This window comes from Rhinoderma darwinii, chromosome 11 (genome assembly GCF_050947455.1).
Source record: "Rhinoderma darwinii isolate aRhiDar2 chromosome 11, aRhiDar2.hap1, whole genome shotgun sequence".
In the NCBI taxonomy this organism is placed as follows: Eukaryota; Metazoa; Chordata; class Amphibia; order Anura; family Rhinodermatidae; genus Rhinoderma; species Rhinoderma darwinii.
In genome coordinates, this window is record NC_134697.1 from 20,851,165 (window position 1) to 20,875,940 (window position 24,776).

General features: G+C 40.5%; 2 protein-coding genes across 2 annotated transcripts in view; one reads left to right on the top strand and one right to left on the bottom strand.

The window, feature by feature from the left end:
• DOCK1 (dedicator of cytokinesis 1) overlaps positions 1-24,776 on the top strand; it is a 362,037-nt gene that overhangs the window by 152,963 nt on the left and 184,298 nt on the right. The window lies entirely within an intron of this gene.
• Positions 1-24,776, bottom strand: part of INSYN2A (inhibitory synaptic factor 2A) — a 54,859-nt gene that overhangs the window by 9,219 nt on the left and 20,864 nt on the right. The window contains exons 2-3 of the mRNA XM_075843125.1: positions 21,486-22,665; positions 2,948-3,019 (exon numbers count right to left, since the gene is read on the bottom strand). Coding sequence (XP_075699240.1) covers positions 2,948-3,019; positions 21,486-22,660 — 1,247 coding nt within the window. The 5' untranslated portion in view covers positions 22,661-22,665. The remainder of the gene's footprint in view (positions 1-2,947; positions 3,020-21,485; positions 22,666-24,776) is intronic.

A 24,776-nucleotide genomic window follows, 5' to 3' on the forward strand; every position in this document is an offset into this window, starting at 1 on the left:
TAATTTCAATGGAACAAGTGTAATGCTTATAGAGTACCTGTCCCCTCTCCTGACAAGTCGGTTTTAGTAAATATTCTCCATAAAATAACCATTCTGGATCAATTATTTCTTAGGACTTCGTGTTGTTTCGTTCCTCTGTTATTCCTCTAAAAACCTATGAATAAATTGACAACTTGGTGTTACCATTCCCCTTGTTAAAGGACTGTGTCCCTATATAGCCTGAGACTGTGAGCACTAATTGGACAGTGCCTAGGGACCCCCCCCCCCCCAAATGGTAACGTCCAGTTGTCAATCTTTTTCATAAATTTGTAGGAGGAGTAACAGAGGAACGGTACAAAGCAGAGTTCTAAGAGATGCACCAGAATTGTTATTTCATGAGGGAATATAATTATTTGCTTAAAAAAAAACCAAAACATATCAGGAAAGGTAAGAGATTTTTATTTCTTTTTAAATACTGGATTTGTGACAATGTTTCTCTTTATTTTCCTATGTAGATGTCGCTTTATTTCTCATTCTGAACACAAGCCCTGACTCTGTATGTGGCTGTCGGGTGGGTTCTCTGGGCCAGATACTACAATTATGTTTGTATCCTACTGGTAATAAATCCACTCTGTTTGTTTGTTGCACATTTATTCTAATTAACAGACATGATAACATTAAAAAATAATCCACTATTAAGTCACCGCGCCAGAAATATGTTAATGTATATGCTTTTCTTTTCATTCAGCTGTTACATAACAGATGGGTCTTTACGAGTTGGCAGTCAGGCTGCGCCACATATTAAAATCTCAGGGCACATGATTGTGTCTGATGACAGTAATCTGAAATCCCTACTTGTATGGATACATTCCCTCTCAGAATAATCCATGTTTCTTCATTTCCCTTTGAAAAGCAAATACCGGATGACATGATGTTCTTTGTAATTCAAGTTAACGGATCCTGACGCGTTTCTGCATGGCGATAACCCCTCGCTATCATTTTGTAATGCTTGCTTTCCATGGGATGCATTACTAATCTCAGATTTAGGACCTTTAAAGAATTAAATAAAATGCAATTCCTGAAAGCACTTCCTTTACCAGTAGATAATTTCGGTAATGAAGCGCGGCTCTGTCGCACCTTCTCTACTCTTCTCCGCTTTTAAAGGGAAACTGCTACTTATGCAGTTCCCGAATACATAGTTGTGAGTCAACACATTATATTCCTATTTATGCCGATTGAAAGGTGGTGATATTCCACAAATCATTTATTTTCCTGTATAATATTAGTCAACTGTCCCTTTCCATCCATGCTAAATTTTTTATTTGTAAACCATTTATTACTTTACTCTCATGCTCAGTTGTCACAAAAATACTGCTGCAGCCTGGACAAAACCCTTTTTAATCTACTGAAAGTAAAAATTCCTCTGATCCTCTGTCGCTGGCTCTTTGCTTCAATGTGACGACTAGGTTACATAGATACTTCAGCGAATGTCACGGAGACGAGTGTCCCCACGATTTCGTACCGCTATTGTATGATACAGCCACACAATATCATTATGGATGCAAAATCACTTTAGCTTAAGCTGCCCATAAACATAAAATGAACGTCGGACGATTTTGGCCGACTGTCTTTTAAAATTATATGCGAATAATTGTTCGTGACCGCAGACCTATTGTCTGCCAAAAATGTGATCTGTCATGTTACATTTTTCCCGACCGTGTTTCACTGAAGATACAAATGTATGGCAAGATCAGCTGAATTGAGATTGTGTTTGTGTGCGCGTGCGCTCGCACGTTTACGATTGACCAATCGGTGACCAATCAGCGTCATACACTTCTCATTGTTCCAGCCCAGCTTCTTTCACACAAAGTACCCCTTGAAAAAGCTGACGGCGAAACGTGTGTCGGAGTGTTTGGTTGTAGTCTGTGATTTGTCTTATTGAGGGGCAAACATGCAAATTAAGGGTTGGTATCTGATATGAATTTGGATCTTTGATTATTTTTCACCTCTTCACCTTTACTCCTTATCCAGTGATTACATATTGGTAATTTATGAGGTGTTTTTGTACAGCGTCTGTGAATACCTATATATTATACTGCCCTATCACATGTATATGTAATGTGATGCATTGTGACCCCTCATACCACTACCACATTTTTATTATATGTTTTATATTTTGTGTGATGGTCTATGTATGTTTTTATAATACATTCTAATAAAGATATTTTTTTGAAATATTGGCTAGTGCTATATTTGTACTACTGGGGATTTATATTCTAGATTTATTGTCTATATATGTCTTGATAGGTATTATATTTCCAGTGTTGATATATATGGACGTTATTGCTGAAACAGGTTTTCTGTCTGGCTTGGAGCTTATAGGAATTGATACCTAGAAGAATTGATGCTGTTTTTGAAGGCAAAGGGTGGTCACACCAAATATTGATTTTGATTTATTTTCTGTTCATTCACTTTTGTTAATGAATAAAAAAAAACTATTAACACTTCTATTTTTGTAAGCATTCTTACTTTGCAGCATTTTCCAACAGCTGCCTAAAACGTTTGCAGTTTACCTGTGTGTGTGTTTGTGTATATTTATACATCGCCTATTGAGCACAATGGCTGTATGCAGTGAGCTCCCCCTTGTGTTGGGTGCAGGCAGCCAGATTTTTACCAATTTGGTTGGATTTTGGCTCCCTAATGCTCAGTGCAGTTTGGCAGTGCACAATTGCCTGAACAGTCAGTCTGCCCCTGCTATATATCAGCTCATCATACTAGAACTTGAGTTCTGTGTCTGGACTGTTGGTCACAGACCATTCAGCAAATGGTGACACGTGTTATGAGGGGTGACTACAATAACATATATATTATAATTTTTTTTACAAATAACCGCATGTTACATTGCTGCACATAGCGTGTTCTCCAGTACAGCAGGGCATTCCTAATGAGTACAATAATTCAACTTTACCTGTATATGATACATGCGCTGTTCCTACATGTGTCACAGTTGGCTGTATCTTGGCCAGTCCGATATGATAACCTAAATATAAAAGAACAAATGTTAATAAAGGTAAACCAAAGAATCACTAGTGTGTGTGTATGTATGTATGTGTATGTGTATATATGTATATGTATATGTGTATGTATATATATATGTGTGTGTGTATGTATGTATATATATGTGTGTGTGTACGTATATATATATGTGTGTGTGTGTGTTTGTGTGTGTGTGTATGTATATATGTGTGTATGTATATATGTGTGTGTGTGTGTGTATGTATATAATGTGTGTGTGTATGTGTATATATATACGTATATGTATGTATATGTGTGTGTGTGTGTGTGTATGTGTGTATATATATATATATATATATATATTATATTTTGTATTCATGTAAAATCAAAATACAGGTCTGCATAGATGGGTCTTACTGACTTTGCTGTTATTACGAGTGTCTATTTAGTCACTTGGATCTCTTCAGATTCTCTCAGTATAACGTCAAATTCAATAGCAGTAGATATTTCTTGAACCTCTAAGTTGCATGAATTTAGAAGTAAATTTCACCAAATCTATCAAAATGTGGAGCGTTGTGTAACTCGCAGGGCATGTTAGATTCATTACTCTTTCTTACCTCACCTCAAGGCTGTGGGTACATGGCACATGTCCTCTATAAACTTGTTACGTTTTACCACTAAACTGTAAAAAAAAAAAAAAAACAAGCAATCCCCCTTCCAAGTCCGGGCAAATTCCCTTTAGGCATTAATGGGTTTTACCGTATTAGAAAAACATGGCTGCTTTTTTACAGAAACTGCTCCACACCTGTCCCTTGGTTGTGTCTGCGATTACAACTCGGTTTTATTGAAATAAATGGGTCTGACCACAATACCTCTCAGAACCTGTGTACCGGTGTGTCGCTGTTCTTGGAAGAAAGCAGCCATGTTTTTTGTTTTTTTTAATCCTGTGCAACTCCTTTAATGTTATAGCATTAAGGGGCCACACCACCTTCAACCTCGTATTGTTGTTTCACAATAATACTGATTGAGCGCTGTACAGGGAATTACTACACAACCTTATTGAAGTGAATGGGTCTGATATTGTGCTGGTTCAAGAGCGTTTCAAATCTTTTATTTTTTTAAATTTTTATTGATCCCCCCCTCCATAGTTCAGATATTGATATATCTAATCAATGTGCCTAAATGCTTTTGGTGAGATCACCTCCGTTAATGGGCGGGGATGGGCTGGCAGACATTTTTCTGGCCTGCATGTCAGTGATCCCATTGAAGAACATTCCAATCAACCAAACTGTTGCTTGAAATGGCTGGTAACACAGAACAATATAATGTTTTCAATTGCTCAATATTTGTGTATTTAGTCGTAACCTGCTTAAGTGTAAACAAGCGCCGATCAACGAGACAACTCTTTTGATCGGCGCTCGTTTGCTCTGATCACAAGGAGCTAATAAGGGGACGAGCACTCGTTACTCCGATCGCTCGTCCCCATACACAGGTTTACACAGGGAGATGTGCTGCCGACAACGATAAAAGTTTATGCATTTAAAACGATCCGATCAGCCGATGAACGATCTTTGCTTGTTCATCGGCTGATGGTTGACTTGTTTACACAGGACAATAATCGCGAACCAGCATTCTATGAACGCTCGTTTGCCCGATAATTGGCTGGTGTAAAAGGGCCTGAAGTCTCATCTTAGAACAAGACCATTGTTCTTTTCATGTCTACCAACCAACTTTTCTGAAGAGCATTCATCCTTCGGGAGAGACCACTCTACAGATAGGACCTGACTTTATTGAATTTACTCTTTGTACCAGGTAGAAATAATTATGTAGATCTATTTGATATTGCCGACCAACATCAGAGAAAAGTATAATTGCTTGGTGGGAGGGAGCTCGATAAGGGGTCAGTACTGAGTGACCCAAAACGTAGCTAATAAATTCCCTATTCTTCTGTTGTGCTTTCTTTTATTTGCTTCTGAAGTGGAGGCTAGTTCCACTTCTGAAGGATTTTTATCCTTTATGCTACACAAAGAAAACGTCTTTGGAGTTGGGCTTATTCTTCTAAGTGATAACAGAGCGACGTGTGCTGCAAGACGATAACGTAACAGATTGTTTAAGATTAGTGTCTTCCCATAAATATCTGTATTCATATATATTAAATAAAGATACATTGTTATATTTACTTCTTTCAATACATTTCACCAATATTAGTTTTATCTTCTATAAGGTTGTGTTCACACTGAGTTTTTTCGCAGGAGGAAAATTATGCCTCAAAATTCCGTTTGGGATTTTGAGGCAGATTTTGACCTACTTGCGCGGCGTTTTTCGCTCGCGCCCATTGAGTGCTATGGGCAAAAAACTCTGCGAAATACTCTTCTCTGCCTCCCATTGATGTCAATGGGAGGTCAGAGGCGTAACAGCGCGAAGATAGGGCATGTCCCTTCTTTCCCCCGCGAGGTGGTTTTACCACTCGTGGGAGAAAAGCGCCCCCGCCTCCCATTGAAATCAATGGGAGGCATTTTCGGCTTTTTGACTAGTTTTGCGGAGCAGTTTCCGTGCCAAAATACTCGTCAAAATACTCAGTGTGAACAGGGGCTAAGTCTTTCTCTTCCACCATGTTCTTGTCTGGACATTAATTTCTACATCTTATACATGCACCTCTTCCCTATCTCTGTCCATGCCATATGTTCACGCTCTTGCCTCTTTTTTATGTCGGTTTCCCAGTGTTATACTTGTGCCTCTCTTCCACAGCAAACACATTTAGATAGAATCTATCATGTATAAAATGTTACCAATTTGACAAGAATTTAAGTATGTAAAAGAGAAATAATGTTTGTTTTGGAAATCGTTGCAATTATTTGTTTTTTAATATTAAGAACTTCCCTGGTGGCTGCCACGTTGGAAGCAATATATTCCTCTATCGACTGTAAAGACAGTTCTGCAGGGTGTGATTGATCACATCTGCAAACAATGGGATTTAATGGTCATAAAAGTGTCAATAGACTAATACAACCTCCAGGAAAAGATGGAGTATAGCCCCTTCTCCCCTGAGACCAACGAGTGGCAGGGGAGATGCATACATTGTGAATAGTGTTGCTATCATGCATTATCTAGACTTCATTCATTACCATAGTGCGGTCATCTGGTATTGAATCCCCCGCCCTCTAATGACAATTTAATAACTCTGCTTAACATGCCCCAGTCTGTACAGTAAAGTTGACAAGTCACATATAAAAAAACAGGAAATGTCAGCTGATTGTGTGTGCTTCAGTGGCCAGTGTGAAACTCTAATATTTAATTGTTTTTATATAATCACATAAAAAAAAAATAATAATCTGATTTTAGTGTTTTGGTCTTTTTAAAAATATTCTCTTTAAGAGGGAAATGATCGCTTCATTGTTGATTAATGGATCATGAAAAGAATAGATTGCTTTAACCCGTTCCCGACATCCGCCGTATATATACGGCGCACGCCGGGTGGGGGAGTATGGAGCCCACAGGCTGAGCCCGCTCCATAGGACGAGCGTGTCGGCTGTGTGTTACAGCTGACGCTTCCGGGTAACGAGCGGACTCCCGCTCGAGTGCGATTCCACTCGTTTAACCCGTTAAATGCTGTGGTCGATAGCGACAGCAGCATTTAAATGATTAAAAACAGGGGGACGACCCCCTATAACGTTCCAATGCCCCCCCACGGCGAGATCGGGGTGAGCGGTTGGTTGCCATGGCAACCTGGGGGGCCTGATGAAGGCCCCCAGGTCCGCCATCTTTTACTCCGGCAGGGCTTCATAGGAGACGTCAGAATCACGATATACTGCAATACATTAGTATTGCAGTATATTGTACAAGCGATCTAACGATTGCTGGTTAAAGTCCCCAAGGGGACAAGTAAAAAAACTGTTAAATAAAGTTGTTTTTTGTTAAATTAAAAAAATAAATAATAAAGTTAAAAAAGGAAACCTTTTCCCATTTTCTTTCAAGCACAATGTAAAAAAATAACTAACATAACTGGTATCGAGGCGTCCGTAAAAGTCTGAACTATTGCAATATATCATTATTTAGTCCGCACAGTGAACGCCGTAACAAATTAAAACCGTCAGAATTGCGGTTTTGTGGTCACTTCATCTCCCACAAAAAAATTTAATAAAAAGTCTCACGTACCCCAATGGTACCAATATAAACTACAGCTCGCCCCGCAAAAAATAAGCCCTCATACCGCTTAATCGACGGAAAAATAAAAAAGTTATGGCTCTCAGAATATGGTGACAAAACTCAAATTTTATTTTTAACCATCAGTTTTTCCCTTGTAAAAGTAGTAAAACATAATAAAACTATATAAATTTGGTATCGCTCTAATCGTATTGACCCGCAGAATAAAGTTAACATGTAGTTTTTACCTTCCCCAGGGACCGATCGCGTTGTCCCCACCGATTAACCCCTTAGAAGCTGCCTTCAATAGCATCCGCGGCTTCTAAGGGGTTAAAGCACCATTGACGTCCCACGACAATATCGCAGGCGCTGATGGTTGCTATAGCAACTGGAGGCCTAAGAATGGCCTCCGACTATGCCATCTACGGAAGCCTGGTGGGTCCTGACATGCTTGCTGTCACCGAGTAGCTGACAGCTCTAATACAATGCACTACGCATGTCAGGGCTTCCTGCATTCAAGTCCCCTAGTGGGACAAAAAAAAATATTTACGTTTGTATAAAAATAAAATAAGTTTTAAGGTAATAAAAGTAGAAATCCCCCTTTTCCCTTATGTAATTTATTATTAAAAATATAAATAAATAAACTATACATAATTGGTATCGCCGCGTCTGTAACGACCTGAACTCCAAAAGTATTTAGTTATTTATCCCGCACGGTGAAAGCCGTAAAGAAAATAATAATAAACCATACCAGAATCACAATTTGTTTGGTCACTTCACCTGCCAAAAAATTTAATGAAGAGATCAAAAAGTCGCATGTACCCAAAAATTGTACTGATCAAAACTATAGTTCGTTACACAAAAAAACCTCAGTCCTTGCATGGCTTTCTTGATGGAAAAATAAAAAAGTTCTTGGTCTTAGGCCTCATTTACACGAGCGTGTGCGTTTTGTGCGCGCAAAAAACGCAGCGTTTTGCGTGCGCAAAAGGCACTTGACAGCTCCGTGTGTGTCATCCGTGTATGATGCGCGGCTGCGTGATTTCCGCGCAGCCGCCATCATAGAGATGAGGCTAGTCTACGTCAGTCACTGTCCATGGTGCTGAAAGAGTTAACTGATCGGCAGCAACTCTTTCAGCACCCTCGACAGTGCATTCCGATCACCATATCGAGTAACCTGTTTAAAAAAAAAAGAGGTTCATACTTACCGAGAACTTCCCGGCCGTTGCCTTGGTGACGCGTCCTTGGTGACGCGCCTCTCTTGACATCTGGCCCCACCTCCCTGGATGACGCAGCAGTCCATGTGACCGCTGCAGCCTGTGCTTGGCTTGTGATTGGCTGCAGCTGTCACTTGGACTGAATTGTCATCCCGGGAGGTCAGACTGGAGGAAGAAGCCGGGAGTTATCGGTAAGTCAGAACTTTTTTTTTTTTTTTACACGTTCACGTATATTGGAATCGGAAGTCACTGTCCAGGGTGCTGAACCAGTTTAACTCTTTCAGCACCCTGCACAGTGACTGTCTCCTGCCGGGTTTGGTCAAAACGAGTTCGGCCGAACCCGGTAAAGTTCGGTTCGCTCATGTCTAAGACACTCCGTTCGGATGTTTGTAAACAGAAAAGCACGTGGTGCTTTTCTGTTTACATTCAGTTTGACAGCTCTTGCGCGAATCACGCAGTTCGCACCGAAGTGCTTCCGTGCGGCATGCGTGGTTTTCACGCACCCATTGACTTCAATGGGTGCGTGATGCGCGAAAAACGCACGATTATAGAACATGTCGTGAGTTTTACGCAACACACTCGCGCTGCGCAAAATTCACGCATCGTCTGCACTGCCCCATAGAGTAATATAGGTGCATACGACACGCGTGAAAAGCACACGCGTCACACGCGCGTATATTACGCTCGTGTAAATGAGGCCTTAGAATAAGGCAACGCAAAAAGTAAATTGCACAATAAAATACTTTGTATTTTTTATAAAAACGCCATACAAAAGACATAAAAAAACTCTAAACATCTGGTATCGCCGTAATCGTATCGCCCCGCAGAATAAAGTGAATGTCGTTTATAGCGCACGGTGAATGCTGTATAAAAAAAAACATTGTAGAATTGCTGTTTTTTAGTCACCATGCCCCTTAAAAATTTGAATAAAATCTGATCAAAAAGTCGCGTGCACCCCATGAAAACTACAATGAATTCCTCAAGGGGTCTAGTTTCCAAAATGGGGTCACTTCTAAGGCTATGTTCACACGGAGTATTTTGGGGGAGGAATATCTGCCTCAAAGTTCCAAACGGAATTTTGAGGCAGATATTCCTCCCCCAAAATACTCCGTGTGAACAGCAATTATCGCGCCGTTTTTCGCCCGCGGCCATTGAGCGCCGCGGGCATAAAACACGCTTTCTCCTGCCTCCCATTGAAGTCAATGGGAGGTCGGAGGCGGAAGCGCCCGAAGATAGGGCATGTCGCTTCTTTTTCCCGCGAGGCAGTTTTACTGCTCGCGGGAAAAAGACGCCGACGCCTCCCATTGAAATCAATGGGAGGCGTTCTCGGGCCGTTTCTGGCGAGTTTTGCGACGCGGTTTCCGCGTCGAAAAACTCGGCAAAAGACCCCGTGTGAACATAGCCTAAGGGGTTTCCCCTGTACTGGTACCTCAGAAGCTCTGCAAGTGCGACATGGCGCCCAGAAACCAATCCAGCAATATAATATCTATATGCCAAATAGTGCTACTACCTTTCTGAGCTCTGCCGTTTGTCCAACCAGCAGTTTATGACCACATATAGGGTATTGCCGTAATCAGGAGAAATTGCTTTTCAAATGTTGGGGTGTTTTTTCTCCTGTGTTCCTTAAAAACAAATTGTACCTTTTTATCGGAAAAATTAGATTTTCTATTTCACAGCCTAATTTCACAAAATGCAGCATAAAAACAAACGTATGGTCTAAATGCTCACTGTACCCCTCGATAAATTCCTTGAGGGGTGTAGTTTGCCAAATGGGGTCACTTTTGGGGGTTTCCACTGTTTTGGCACCACAAGACCTCTTCAAACCGGACATGGTGCCTAAAATATATTCTAATAAAAAGGAGGCCACAAAATCCACTATGCTCCTTTGTTTCGGAGGCCTGTGTTTCAGTCCATAAGCACACTAGGGCCACGTGGGATATTTCTAAAAACTGCAGAATCTGGGCAATAAATATGGAGTTGCGTTTCACTAGTAAAACCTTCTGTTTTCTGCAGAAAAAAAATACATGAAATTTGTAAATTTCTCCTCTACTATGATATAAATTCCTGCTAAACACCTAAAGGGTTAAGAAACTTTCTAAATGCTGTTTTGAATATTTTGAGGGGTCTAGTTTTTTTGAAAATGGGGTGATTTATGGGGGTTTCTAATATATAGGCCCCCTCAAAGCCACTTCAGAACTGAACTGGTACCCAATAAAATATGCTTTTGAAATTTTCTTCAAAATATGAAAAAATTGCTGCTTCTGTTCTACGCTGTGTAAAGTCCTAGAAAAATAAAAGAATGTTCCAAAAATGATGCCAACATATAGTAGACATATGGGAAATGTGAACTAGTAACCATTTTGTGTGGTATAACGATCTGTCTTACAAGCAAATACATTTTAAATTCAGAAAAATGCTATATTTCCAAAATTTTTCTATTTTTCACAATTAAACACTGAATATATTGACCAAATTTTACCACTAACATCAAGTCCAATGTGTCACGAGAAAACTTTCTCAGAATCTCTTGGATAGGTATAAGCATTCCAGAGTTATTACCACATTAATGCCTTATTCACACGAGCGTGTCCGTTTTGCACGTGTGAAAAACGCAGTTGCAGTTCCGTGTGACAGTGTATGGTGCTTGTCAGCGGGTTTTACGCGCGTATGTCATCAGTATGCCATGCGTTTTTTATGTCCGCAAAATAAACTGAACGAGGTGGTTTTCTTTTTCTCATAATTTCTTTAGCAACTGTTGCGTGAATCACGCACAGTACACGGATGTGCGTCCATGTGCTGTCCGTGATTTTCACGCATCCATTGACCTCAATGGGTGCATGATGCACAAGTATAGGACATGCAGTGAGTTTCACGCAGCGGACACACGCTGCGTGAAAAACACAATGTCTGAATGGCCCCATTGACTCGCATAGGTCCGTGTGACATCCGTCGTTTTAACGCGCGTAACACGTACGTGAAATATGCTCGTGTGAATAAGGCCTAATTGACACATGTCAGATTTGAAAATGGGCTCGGAGCCTTAAGGTCCAAACTAGGCTTTGTCATTAAGGGGTTAAGTATCATAAAATTTTCCAAGTAGATTAAAATAGTATTATAAGTTTATTGACCTACATTTTATATTCTCTCTTGGGCATGAGTCAACGCCAAATGCCATGTTGCTTGATTCTACAGCTCAATTTTATATTAAAGTTTATCACATGTAAAAATGTCCTGCCTTCTAGCCCCATAACTCTTATTCCTTCCTGTTACTCCTGTGCTATCAATAATCTATAAAACGCCTGAGTGATGTACAAAGTGGCTTCATGTGTGAGTCGTCTGTACTCCGTTTCTGAGAGGAGAATAGTGGCAGGTCTGGACATGGGCATTCTAGGTAAAGCCTTTTTTTATTTTATTTTTGTATCCCCCCTTCCCTTTACCCCCAGTGATGGTTACACTTGTTGGAGAGGCAGCGTCACACTGCCGGAGCTCTGCATTTGATTGCTGTAACATTCATTGGAAGTATTGTCTGGTCAAGGTCAGAAGGGAGGAGCGCGAGGCCTTCATTACCAGTCTTACTGGCAGCTACTCTGTGATTTTTTATTTATTTATTTTTTTAGCATTGAGTCATTATTTGATTATGGGAAATAATACTGGCAAATACAGCTCTCTCTGCATGAAATACCAAATCCGGTATACATATGCCACTTTTAGTCATAGATATAATAGTAATAATACCTTTCATGTATAGTTCTTCCCAGGCTTCTTCCATCCATTTTAAAGTAAAAATATAATTTTATTAATCTGTCGCTCTCACTCTTTCTCGCTTTCTGTGACTTATTGAGCTAAATAGTAAATCCTATGTGAGAAGTGCCACCTAGTGGTGGTGGCTGGCAGCCAGATTTTTTACTGTTTTTAAAGTTTGGATAAAATCAGACCAGACAGGCACATACTGAGTCAAGTTAATCGCAGTCACGCACCTTGTATTATAAATTTGGGTGTAATTCGCTAGTCATGTTAGACATTTTTATCGTCTTTATTCCACCTAACGGCCGGCACAATTTTACAACAATATTTTGTGAAAAAGAATGTCACTCACACTCAGCATTAAAGGGTTTGTCCGGGCACGGCGGTTTTTTTTTTCTTTCTTTTTTTACTGATGACCTATTCACAGGATAGGTCATCAATATATACGATCGGTGGGGTTCCGACACCCGGCCCCCCACTGATCAGATGTCCTCTGGGCATCGGATGTCCGTGCCGGAAGCAGATTGCTCCGGTCACAGTATAGCGACCGTGCTGCAGTACTTCAGCTCTGCTCCTATTAAAGTATATTCATATAGGCGATTTATATAGGCGATTATCCCTCTTTATCCATGTAGATTTATATCTGGCCTCATCTATACTTTGCTTCTTATTGACCATCATTGTATTACCATTGACTCCTTTTGTTATTTAATGTATTATTTGAATGTTCTCAAATGTACTTACCATTCTTTGTATTTGATTTATATTTTCAATAAAAATTGAATGGAAAAAAAATAAAGTGAATAGGAGCAGAGTTGCAGTTCTGCAGCACAGCCTTTATGCAGGTGTACAGAGCATCTGCTTCCGGCACCCTGGGCACTGAACACTGCATAACATCCGGTGCCCGACGGCAGCTAGAGCAGCTGATCGGTGCGGGGTCTGGGTGTTGGACCCCCACTGATCATAGGTCATCAGTATGAAAACCGTCCTGTGCCCGGACAGCCCCTTTCATTTGGGGCATTTTACGATTTCTTTTAGCCATGTCCCTTTTTTCAGACACTTTTAGTGAGTGTCTAAAACACACAATACATGTATATATGTACTCCACTTTTATGCTTTTTATTTTCTTTTGCTTTTACGTATGTATCAAATCTAGGGGGAGATTTATCAAAACCAGTACAAGGGAAATGAGCATTTGTCCACAGCAACCAATCAACTTTTGACTCTTATTTTCCAGAGGCTCTTTGAAGGATGAAAAAAATAAATAAAAAAATCAAGCTGATAAGTTTCTATGAGCAGCTGCTCTTTTCCCTTGTACTGATTGCCTGCACTGTCATATACATGTACATATACATATATATATATATATATATATATATATATATGCTTAGTGACCTGTCCAATTGATGGTTTAGCCCTAATCTACAAGACCGTGTGTGCCGCCCAAGTCCCGACTGTGATCTGTGGAAAGATGGGACATATTCTAACTTTCCACAGATGTGTGTCTTTTCACAAGTGTATGGGTCCGTGAAAACTATTGGGTGCCACTCGGATGCCGTGAAAAATGGCCCTACTGGCACTCCTTAGGCTGGGTTCACACAACCTATTTTCAGGCGTAAACGAGGCGTATTATGCCTCAATTTACGCCTGAAAATACGGCTCCAATACGTCGGCAAACATCTGGCCATTCATTTCAATGGGTTTGCCGACGTACTGTGCCGACGACCTGACATTTACGCGTCGTCGTTTGACAGCTGTCAAACGACGACGCGTAAAATGACGCCTCGTCAAAAGAAGTGCAGGACACTTCTTGAGACGTAATTGGAGCCGGTTTTCATTGATTCCAATGAAGAACCGCTCCAAATTACGCCCGTAATTGACGCCTCGCAAAAAGCGAGTACGAGCAATTACGTCTGAAATGCAGGAGCTGTTTTCTCCCGAAAACAGCTCCGTAATTTCAGACGTAAATGCAGTTATCGTGTGCACATACCCTTAATGTGCAACTGGGTTTAGGTTGTATTTGGCTTGGGCAGACATTACCTGTGGATGTTCAATTATCCAAATCTTCATGAATATATAAAGGAAAGTAGTGTAATGACTGCGTTCAGTGCAGCTACACAAACACGTCATTGTATTGTCTAGTATACTGTACTGCATTAGGTCACAGAGAGGCCATATGTGACAATACAGAAATCTTCCTAATAGTTGGAGATTTGCTAATATGTTAATCTCCTGAGCCAACGTGTTTCTATATCAATGGCACTCGATTATAAAAATTATTACACTTGCTATACAGGGGTAGCAGTCGCACCCCGGCACATGGAAGGTGAAGGCCCTGTTGCAGATTTTGCATTGGGCCCAGGAGCGTTGGGTTACGCTTCTGCTGCCTACGTTTTCTCTATCATCCATGTATCTCTGCAGCGTCCCCAGGAATAGCTGAAGAAATGGTTTTTCCATGTCATTTTCTTTATTGTTTTCATTTTCAATTTTTTTTTATCCCTCTGCTGTCCAAAAGCCATAACTTTATTTATTTTTCCATTGACAGCCATATGAGCGCTAGTTTGTTGCAAGACGAGTTGTAGATTTCGATAGCACCATTTAATGTAACATATAATGTACTGGGAAACGGAAAAATATATTTTTTTTTCTGGGGTGGAATGGGATAAAAGCTGCGATCCCTCCACTGTTTTTTAAGGCATTCACCGTGGGGTAAAAACAATATGTGAACTTTATTCTGCGTATCCATACATTTACGGCAATACCAAATTTATAGTTTGTTTTTTTTTAGGATGTCCTACAACGAATAAATACATATAACTTTCTGATTAATTTATTTAATCGTTTTTTTTAAAGCTAAGGTTATCAATAAACAGCAATTCTGTGTTTTTTATGTGTCTGCAGTGTATTGTCATTTTTACCGACTCTTACTAGGCTCTTGCAGGGCTTAAAGAGGCTCTGTCACCAGATTGTGCAACCCCTATCTGCTATTGCAGCAGATCGGCGCTGCAATGTAGATTACAGTAACGTTTTTATTTTTAAAAAACGAGCATTTTTGGCCAAGTTATGACCATTTTCGTATTTATGCAAATGAGGCTTGCAAAAGTACAACTGGGCGTGTATTATGTGCGTACATCGGGGCGTTTTTAATACTTTTACTAGCTGGGCGCTCTGACGAGAAGTATCATCCACTTCTCTTCAGAACGCCCAGCTTCTGGCAGTGCAGATCTGTGACGTCACTCACAGGTCCTGCATCGTGTCGGCACCAGAGGCTACAGTTGATTCTGCAGCAGCATCAGCATTTGCAGGTAAGTAGCTACATCGACTTACCTGCAAACGCCGATGCTGCTGCAGAATCATCTGTAGCCTCTGGTGTCGATGTGTCCTCGCTCGTCCGACACGATGCAGGACCTGTGAGTGACGTCACAGCGTGATCTCTGGAGAACACGCTGTGTCTGCACTGCCAGAAGCTGGGCGTTCTGAAGAGAAGTGGATGATACTTCTATACACAATGACCCAGCTAGTAAAAGTAGTAAACACGCCCCGATGTACGCACATAATACACACCCACTTGGACTTTTGCAAGCCTCATTTGCATAAATACGAAAATGGTCATAACTTGGCCAAAAATGCTCGTTTTTTTAAAATAAAAACGTTACTGTAATCTACATTGCAGCGCCTATCTGCTGCAATAGCAGATAGGGGTTGCAAAATCTGGTGACAGAGCCTCTTTAATAGAAGCAGAAAGATGGCAGACCTGGTGGTCCTTCATTAGGCCCCCAGGCTGCCATTGGGGTACCCTGCGATCTCTTTCTACCAGCTTAGATGCTGCGGTCGCTATGTGGTGGAACGACCGTTATTGGAGTTATCTCTGATCCCGGCCGTTACAGTAGAGTGTCTGCTGTAACATTCACTCAGACCGTGGACCTGCTCCATACCGCCCCTGCTGACTATGTCGTACAGTTATGTTAAGTGACGGTAAGGGGTTAAATGGGAACTTCATCGAAGATGTATTGGTCTACATTGGTTGTTTCTAATGATCTTATAGAGAACCTGTCACTATGACAGACTTTTATAACAGGGGCAGTATTATAATGTACTAATAAAGTTTTATATTAGCTGGTAGAATTCCACCAACTTAAAGAGGACCTGTCACTAGGTCCTACAAAGTGAGTTATTAGACTCGCCTAATATCCGCTGTGTCTGTGAGTCCAGCGATGTTTGCCCTGTACTTCTATGTCCCCCTGTTGCTGAGCTATGGACCCCTCTTTATTTAGCAACCAATATGGAAATGACCCGCTGGCTAGCTAGTGAGTTTGGCCGCCAGCGATTCTTAATGGGTGGAGCTACCACTGAGTCTCTGACGCTGGCCTATCGGTGAGAGGTTGTTTCCGAAAGACAGTCTTCAGCCAGCATCATCGTGTGAGACCACGCTGGCTGAAGACGGGCTGTGACACACCGAATACTTGGCAGCAGGCTCAATGTATAAATGAGAGCACCTGTTTGACAGTTGCTGTGATGCCGCTCATTAATAGCATGTAAACCTGCCGATTTTATATCTTCTATGGCACGGCGGCTTTCGTACAGGGCGCCCTGCTTCACTATTGTTCTCCCCGCTGATCGGTTTTTCGCAGTGATACACCCTGAGCCTCTGACGCTGACCTATCAGCGCGAGGCTGTTTGATAAAGACAGTCTTTAGGAAACAGCCCCACGCTGATAGGTCAGCGTCAGAGGCTCAGTGGTAGCTCCGCCTATTAAGAATCACTGGCTAGCCAGCCGGTCATTTCCATATTGGTTGCTAAATAAACAGGGGCCCAGAACTCAGTAATGGGGGGGGGACGCTCAAGTACAGGACAAACACTGCTGGACTCTTAGACACAGCAGCTATTCCGTGAGAGTACTAACTCGCTTTGTAGGACCTAGTGACAGGTCCTCTTTAATGTACTCATCTAGAAGAGGGGAGGCAGCGGCCATTCTGCACCCACTTTGGCACATCGAATAAAAAAAAAAAAGCTCCTCCTGATTGTTTGCAGTCACATAGTGTACCACGTGACCCCTCTCAGCCACTCAGTGGAAAACAACATCAGCAAGTATCATGTGATGTGAGTAGTCCTGGAGTGTCTCACATGATCATTTTCAAAGCCATTAAGGGACTGAGGGATCATGTGATACACCATGTGTCTGCAAAGAACCAGGAAGTTTTTTTTGTCTCCCCAGCCTGTCCTGTTTGGCACTTTTGGGGCCTGTTTAATGGATGAAATTACACTCATTTGGTATAACCATCACTAGTATAATTAGGGTATCATACTGGTGCTCTAGTTTAGAGTTGTCTGTCATAGGGCCGGGTTCTCTACAAGATTACATGCAACCCATTAAGCAGTTTGCAACATTTCAGCAGTTAAATGTGACTCTTCTCGTAGCTCGCAAAATTTGGAATATTCTCCAAAAGAGATGTCGTTTAGGCCACGGTTATTATGTGTAATAGGAGGAAATGGTGCATTTAATTTCCCCGCTGTCAAACTTTTTTTTCTTATAAATGCACCAAATTTATTAGGAGGTGTGCACTTTTTAATAAATTTGGCGCAAATCACTCAAACAACCTACTTTTACTTAGGCGTAATAAACAAACACAACTATTTTAGTAAATGTGGGCCAATATATTTCTTTCGACTGTAGCGTGATAAAACTGATCACTAAGTCCCCATGTAACCCGGGCCTAAATTCAAACTTGTGGAAGCCTTCCTATTAGAGCTGTGAGTCCCTTCTCCATTTTGGGCCCCCATTTTTGGCTTTATAGCGATTAGGAAATGACTAGAGATTTTTTTCACATCTACGCCATGATCCACATTAGTTTGCCAATAGTGACACCCTATGCAGCATAGTCTACCCTTTTCAGACGTTGCCAACATTAATACATAGGTTGTCAGCAAATATCGACTTAGTGAGGTAGGAGAGGCTAGGCTTATCTTAGATGAGGAATTCCCTTTGTCACAGTTTCTGCAAGTTTGCCGCATTGCCATCCACTGCCATTGTCTTGGCACACCCCTGTCTATAGAGGGAGCTACTGTCAAGTAATTTATTACTGTCATACAGAAGTTATACATATCAGGGTTTTGGTCTAGACACCATAAAGCTGCCATTCTACCATAACTGGGTTGTCTTAGATTAGAAAAAGTGCCACTCTAGTCCATGGGTTGGGTCTGGTATTGCAGCTCAGCTCTATTCCCTTGAATGGGGTTAAGCTGCAATACCAGGCACAGCCCCTGGACTAGAGTGGCACTGTTCCTGGAAAATAAGCAGACCCCTTTTTTTTTTTTCTAAGCCCGGACAATGATCAACTAGATAATGGAAAATATCTGTAATGTCTTTTAATTTGGATCTCCATAATGGCCACCTATTGAACATAAAGTTGAAATCCCCAAAAAAGTGCATTTAAGTTAATTCTATTCATTGTTTGTGACGCTTATAATTTTCTGGCTAAATCACTTTCTTGTTTAATCATGCCACTTTTAATGGAAAATCATGAAAGTGACTATTGACTGGGAATATTGACGACATCTAGTGTTAAACTTTTCTCTAACCATTAAGGCAGATAATGCAAATCAGCCTCACAAAATACAGAGGTCGTAATTATAAGATAAGACTAAATTAAGCGAGTCGCGATCAGCTGAACCGCGTGAGAAATAGGCGCACATGTACTCACTGGATTGTATTTAGAAGACTGAGTATATCATTACAGGAGGAGGCAGTCGTGTGCTGTATGTCAGCTGTATATATATCCTTTTCCAGCTATCATTAGTATCTTACACTTGTATATTAAGTCATTTTCACACATGCGTGAGCGTTATCAGGCGACGTTTATTCACGCTGTATAATAAACATACCTCCCTAATTTAGAGTGTTAGTAAATGTGTCATTATTAGCCGGATTCGTTATTCATATGGTAAGAATTTACAGCTGTCATCACCATAAGAAATGTGTCTCTTGAGTTAACAGTTTGTGGATAACGTCTACTTACAAATATTGCGGAAGTCCTTGTAATATGAATTATATAGGTGTGTAAATCGATAGGTAGTTATTAGATAGAGAAATATGGGATAGATTTAAGATGGATCGAGAGATATGGGATCGATCTGAGATTGCTGGGATCGAGCAGAGTTAAATAGATATGAGATACATATCATGCTATCTACTCGAACATAGATAGCAAATCCTTATGTGTCTAGTTTCACCAAAAAAATACTATTTTGTAAACCGTACCAATAATTATTGGACCTGAAATTCTGTATCTGTATTATAAAATTATATTCGTACAGTATTTGAAATTTGCATTACGATTCTTTAATGTTTAAAGGCTATTTTCACCTTTTTGAGTGTTTATATTATTAAATCAATACATTTTGTGATTTTAAGCACTTTTTGAATTGACTTTTAGTAAAATATATTTTTACTTTTTCCTATATAGCTTCTATGTATCCTGTATACATAGAAACTGTATCATTCTCTCAGCCGATTCCGTTAGTTCAGCTGAACTGATGGCCTCGACTGAGTGCGGGTCCTGTGTGTTTCAGCTAATTCTATCTAGGTTAGATTTGACACAGACACACAGGACCAGCGCCCAGCCGAGCCGTCAGTTCAGCTGAACTGACAAAATTGGCTAAAAAGAATGATACAAGTTCTATGTATACAGGCTATATAGAAGCTGTATTGTTTAAAAAAAAAAAAATGAAAGTAAAAGTCAATTCAAAAAGTGTTTTGGAAATTTTGAAAAGCTCAGCCTAAATTGCATTAAAAATGGTCTTCTAGACAGGTAGTCCTCTCCGAGAAGAAGGCCAGTAATATATAGGGTATGATGAAACCATAAAGCTGGTCTAGATAAAGGGGTGCTCTTCTCAAAAAGGTGGTCTTTTGTAGAGGCTGCATTATTTTGTGTAATTCTAGCTATCAAATTGTCTATTTTATAAAGCAAGAACAGCAGCACAAATAAATGTACTTTGGCAGCACTATCCATAGATATATATTTATATAAAGCAAAAATATATACTTCACTTTCATGACAAAGGGATACCATAACTTTCAATCTCAAATCCTGAAGAACCCTCAAGACACTTGTCTAAACATTCTCCATTTATACATGGAAGAAAAAGTCCAGTTATTATCAGCGGCACGTCTGTAAGGTGACCAAACATATGAGAGACATAAACCTATGCTTAAAGGTAACGTACACTTAAATTGCTCCAATGCAACTAAAATAAAACCACATGCAATTTTGCAAATCGTCTTGATTAAAACAAATATATGTACGTTTTTCCTTTTTGTGTATTAAGCGACCTTGCAGACCTATGTGTCTCCGTGGTTTCAGACTACAAAATAACACTGTGTTGTCAGATCTTGCAGTCATGTTTTACACGCTATCCTGCCCGCTCTTATTTTACTAACCTACAGACAGTATAAGAGCTCTAGGTTCAAAACGTCAGGATTTAAAATAATACTATATGTAAAGTTGTTATATATATATATATATATATATATATATATATATATATATATATATATAATATATATTCATAGGAGTATTGAAGAAAAAAAAAATTGGTAGCGAAGGTGTACATAGCCTTTAAATACCAATCGAGAGTGTGTAGAACTAAAGGTGACACAGACGCTGGACCACATATTGCCCTCCATAAGGAAGGGTCCTTTTTACGCCTGCCAATTTTGGCCGTAAGAACAAGTGCCGATCAACGACAGAGCTTGTTGATCGGCACTTGTTTACTCCTTCCATAAGGAGTTATGAGCAGTAATGAATGGGGACAAACGAGTGTTAATCTGATCGCTCGCCCCCATGCATTACCATCATGTCGGCAGCACATTTCCCCTGTTTACACAACAATAATATTGCTGCCGACCAACGATAATATTTTCTGCTGCATAAACGATGCGATCAGCTGATAGGTTCCCTGTTTACACAGGTCAATGAACAGGAACGAGCAATCCTATAAACACTCATTCATCCCATCATTTGACCGTGTAAAAAGGCCTTTAAGAACGGCAAGCTGTATCGACCTAAGATCCATGCTTTCTGCCACATGGCAGTCTTTTTTATAACGAATACAATGTCCTTGTGCTGTCTCTTTAGAGCGCACCATGATCTTTGTTCTGTTTGTAATAGTAATGGTTCTCTGGAATGATGGTCGCTCAGTACATTCCAGCTTCACCTTCACTGATTTTGATCTATTATACAATATGCCGTACGTAACCATCATTTCTACAGAAACTATTCACTTCGTAACCCTGACATTTTAGGTGGATCACATATATGAAGGCATTTCATGCATCCTTGTATTTTTTTTTCCCCTGTAAACATGCAATCAGTTCTTGGTTATGAAACTCACCCCTCTCTGTGAGCTTCTCCCTTCTCCAACTCCTGAATAACACCCAAAAGCACTTTGATTGTTTCCTGACTTGAGCTTATCAGGTTCTCCATGGTGTGAAGCTGTGCTTTTAAGTCTATCATTTCCGTGTGAGGCACAATTTGTTGGCATTCATCACTCAAAGCAACTGCTGTCTGACAAGGCTGATTTTTTTCCACAGGTAAAACATTTATCTGTAGGGCCTGCTCGTTACATTCCGTCGTTTGACACTGTGACTGTGTCGTACATGCTTTTGCGTTCATATCTTGGCCTTGTAGGCCGTTTACTTGAGCAGTCCTTTTGTCTTCTTCATCTGTCAGCGCGCAAACTGTCCTTTCCGTGTCACTCAAGTCTTCAGGGTCGGCTAGGTTTGGGTTGAGGGCAGGCGAGTGTATAGTGGCTTCCTCTTTGAGAAGCACTTTAACATGTGCGGGGTGATGGGGTAGAGTGTTCCCTAATGGCCTTTTGTCGTATTTTGTGGTTTCATGCAGATGGCAGATGGCCTGTTCCAATGAGGAGATTGCTGGGTTTTGGGGAGAAGGGGAATCTTTAGTACAGCTGTGCAAATCGGTGCTTCCACATGCATCTGAACAGTTGCTAGAAGTAATGACATCCATGTTTTCACTCGAATGGACAACCAGTTCAGCAACCACTTGGTCATTGACCCTGCTGCATCGATTAGACTCCCCTGAGCTTTTGTGATCTTTTGTATCCTTTACCTCTATTAGGAATCCGTTATTTTGACCCTTTAGTGTATCCACGCCAGAAGCATTTTTTAACAGGTTCCCTTTTTTGCGGTCAAGAGGAAAAGTCTGGTAGCGCTTTTTCAGGTCTGGCGAAGTCTGAACCCCTGTGCTCTTTGTTACGTTGGGTATAGACCGCCGAGCAGGCACTGTCATGTACTTCCGATAAGCTTTGTAAGAAAGAGACTTTGCGTCTTTTCTCTCACTTTGCGGCACCGTGGAAAGCTGTTTATCCCTCTGCTCGTTTTGAGCCTCACAAATATCTTTAAACCTCACTTGAAGAGCTTTATTTCGTTTTTTTATCTGCCGGTTGGGGTCCAATGCATATTTCATGTCTAAGGCTAAAGAAACAGCTGGCTCGGCTTCACTTTCTGAGGATGTCAGCACACATTTGTCCCCCTCCTTGCTCACCATGATTCCTGCAGGAGAACAGAGATTTACTAGTGAAACATAACGCAAGTTATAATTCAGGTTAGAATACAGCAAAATAAGCCATTGGATAGAGATTGTGATTGTAGTATGGCAACTAAAAGATAACTCTACCTAAAGCACTTTGCATTCACAATGTATATCTCCTTAGGTTTAAACATTGGTTGGAGTTTGAAGGGAAAGTGATGTCATCTACTGCCGCATGGACGCATGTGTGGACATCTTCCTGGGATTGGGCGATCAAATCAAATTCCACCTGAGATCTTTTTTAACTTAACCTCTTCCCGACGTATGACGTATAATTATGTCATAACCGGGTAGGGGGAGTGCGAGCGGCTCATGCACATGCAACATGTGTCGGCTGTTTAATACAGCCGAAGCTTCATTGTAACGAGGAGGAACTGGCTCGTTTGGCCCTTAGACGCCACGGTCAAAAGTGACCACGGCTTCTAAGCCATTAGAAAGAGGGGGCAGCCCCCTCCGACAGCCCATTGGCCACCCCGTGACATGGTCAAGGGGTGCTGATGGTTGTCATGGCAGCATGGGGGCCTAATCAAGGCCCCCAGGTCGGCCATCTTTGTACTCCTATTAAGGACTTAATAGGAGACTGTCCGAATCACAATATACTGCAATACATAGTATTGCAGTATAACTTACAAGCGATCCAACAATTGCGGGTTCAAGGCCCATAGGAAGACTTCTATAAAAGTGAAAATAGAATAAAATAAAGTTAGTCTGTGTTCAATGTACAAAAAAAATATCTTCCTAATTTTCCCCCTTAAGCTTTGTAAACAAAACAAAAACATAATACAAATAAATGGTATTGCCGCGTCTGTCAAAGTCTGAACTATTACAATTTAATGTTATTTAACCCGCATGGTGATTTCAGTAAAAAAAAATATGCCACCTCACATCCCACAAAAAATTTGAATAAAAAGTGATCAAAACCTTGAATGTTCCCCACAATGGTACTATTAAAAACTACAGCTCGTCCCGCAAAAAATAAGCCCTCATACCGCTCAATCCACGGAAAAATAATAGTTATGGCTCTCAGTATATGGCGACACAAAACAAATTTTTATTTTTAACAATCAGGTTTTTTTTCTTGTAAAAGTAGTAAAATATAAAAAAATTTGGTATTGCCATAATCTCTTTGACCCGCAAAATAAAGTTAACATGTCGATCGTAAACGCCGTAAAAACTAAACAGAGGAATCGCCTTTTCCCATTCCACCCCACAAATAATTTTTTCTTCGTACATTATATGGTACAATAAATGGTGCCATGAAAAACTACAACTCGTCCCGCAAAAATCAAGCCCTCATACGGCTTTATATCGATGGAAAAATAAAGTTATGGATTTTGGAAGGTGTGGAGAAAAAAAACTAAACCGAAAATCCGAGAAATGGCTGCGGCGTGAAGGGGTTAATTATACTTGTGTGTGTACAGAGAAGGATGTTAAAGGAAAATACATTACTATTCAGTGATGCTAGATACACAGGCCGAGCTGTGATCAAACCCCCCCCCCCCCATTCCCAGTGATAAATAAATAATGAAGTATAATTGGTGCTTCAACACGGTGGATCTTATAAACACTCAATGAAAATTGACAATGGTTCATCTAAACCAATTGTTGACTGACAAAGCCATGGGTGATTTTTGGTCTAGCTACCCTTTTGTAAATGAATGCAGTAATAAATCATTCAAAAAATGGTAGATATAGACTAATAGTATATAGTTCGTCTAAGATTCATGTGTCCATATATGTGTTTTCATCTATTATTCATTCTTCTTCATTTAAAAAAATCCAATATTGTCTCCGTAGTCTTCAATAGAAATAAGTTATTTGGTCCGGTCTCTGAACTGGCTGCTGTTCTTCCCAGTGGTTTCCCTTTTCAATACATATACCAGATTGTGCACTGAATTGGGTGACTTTAATGCATAATCTTAATGGGTGTTGCTAATTTGTTCAGGGGACATATGCAGACGGGGATGTTCGCTTTGGGTAATCCCTTTTTAGTTAGAACCTTTCTCTTAAAATTACTTGATCACAGGGTGTCCCACTGCGGAGACCTCTAGTGATCTGCTGTAATATATTGGGA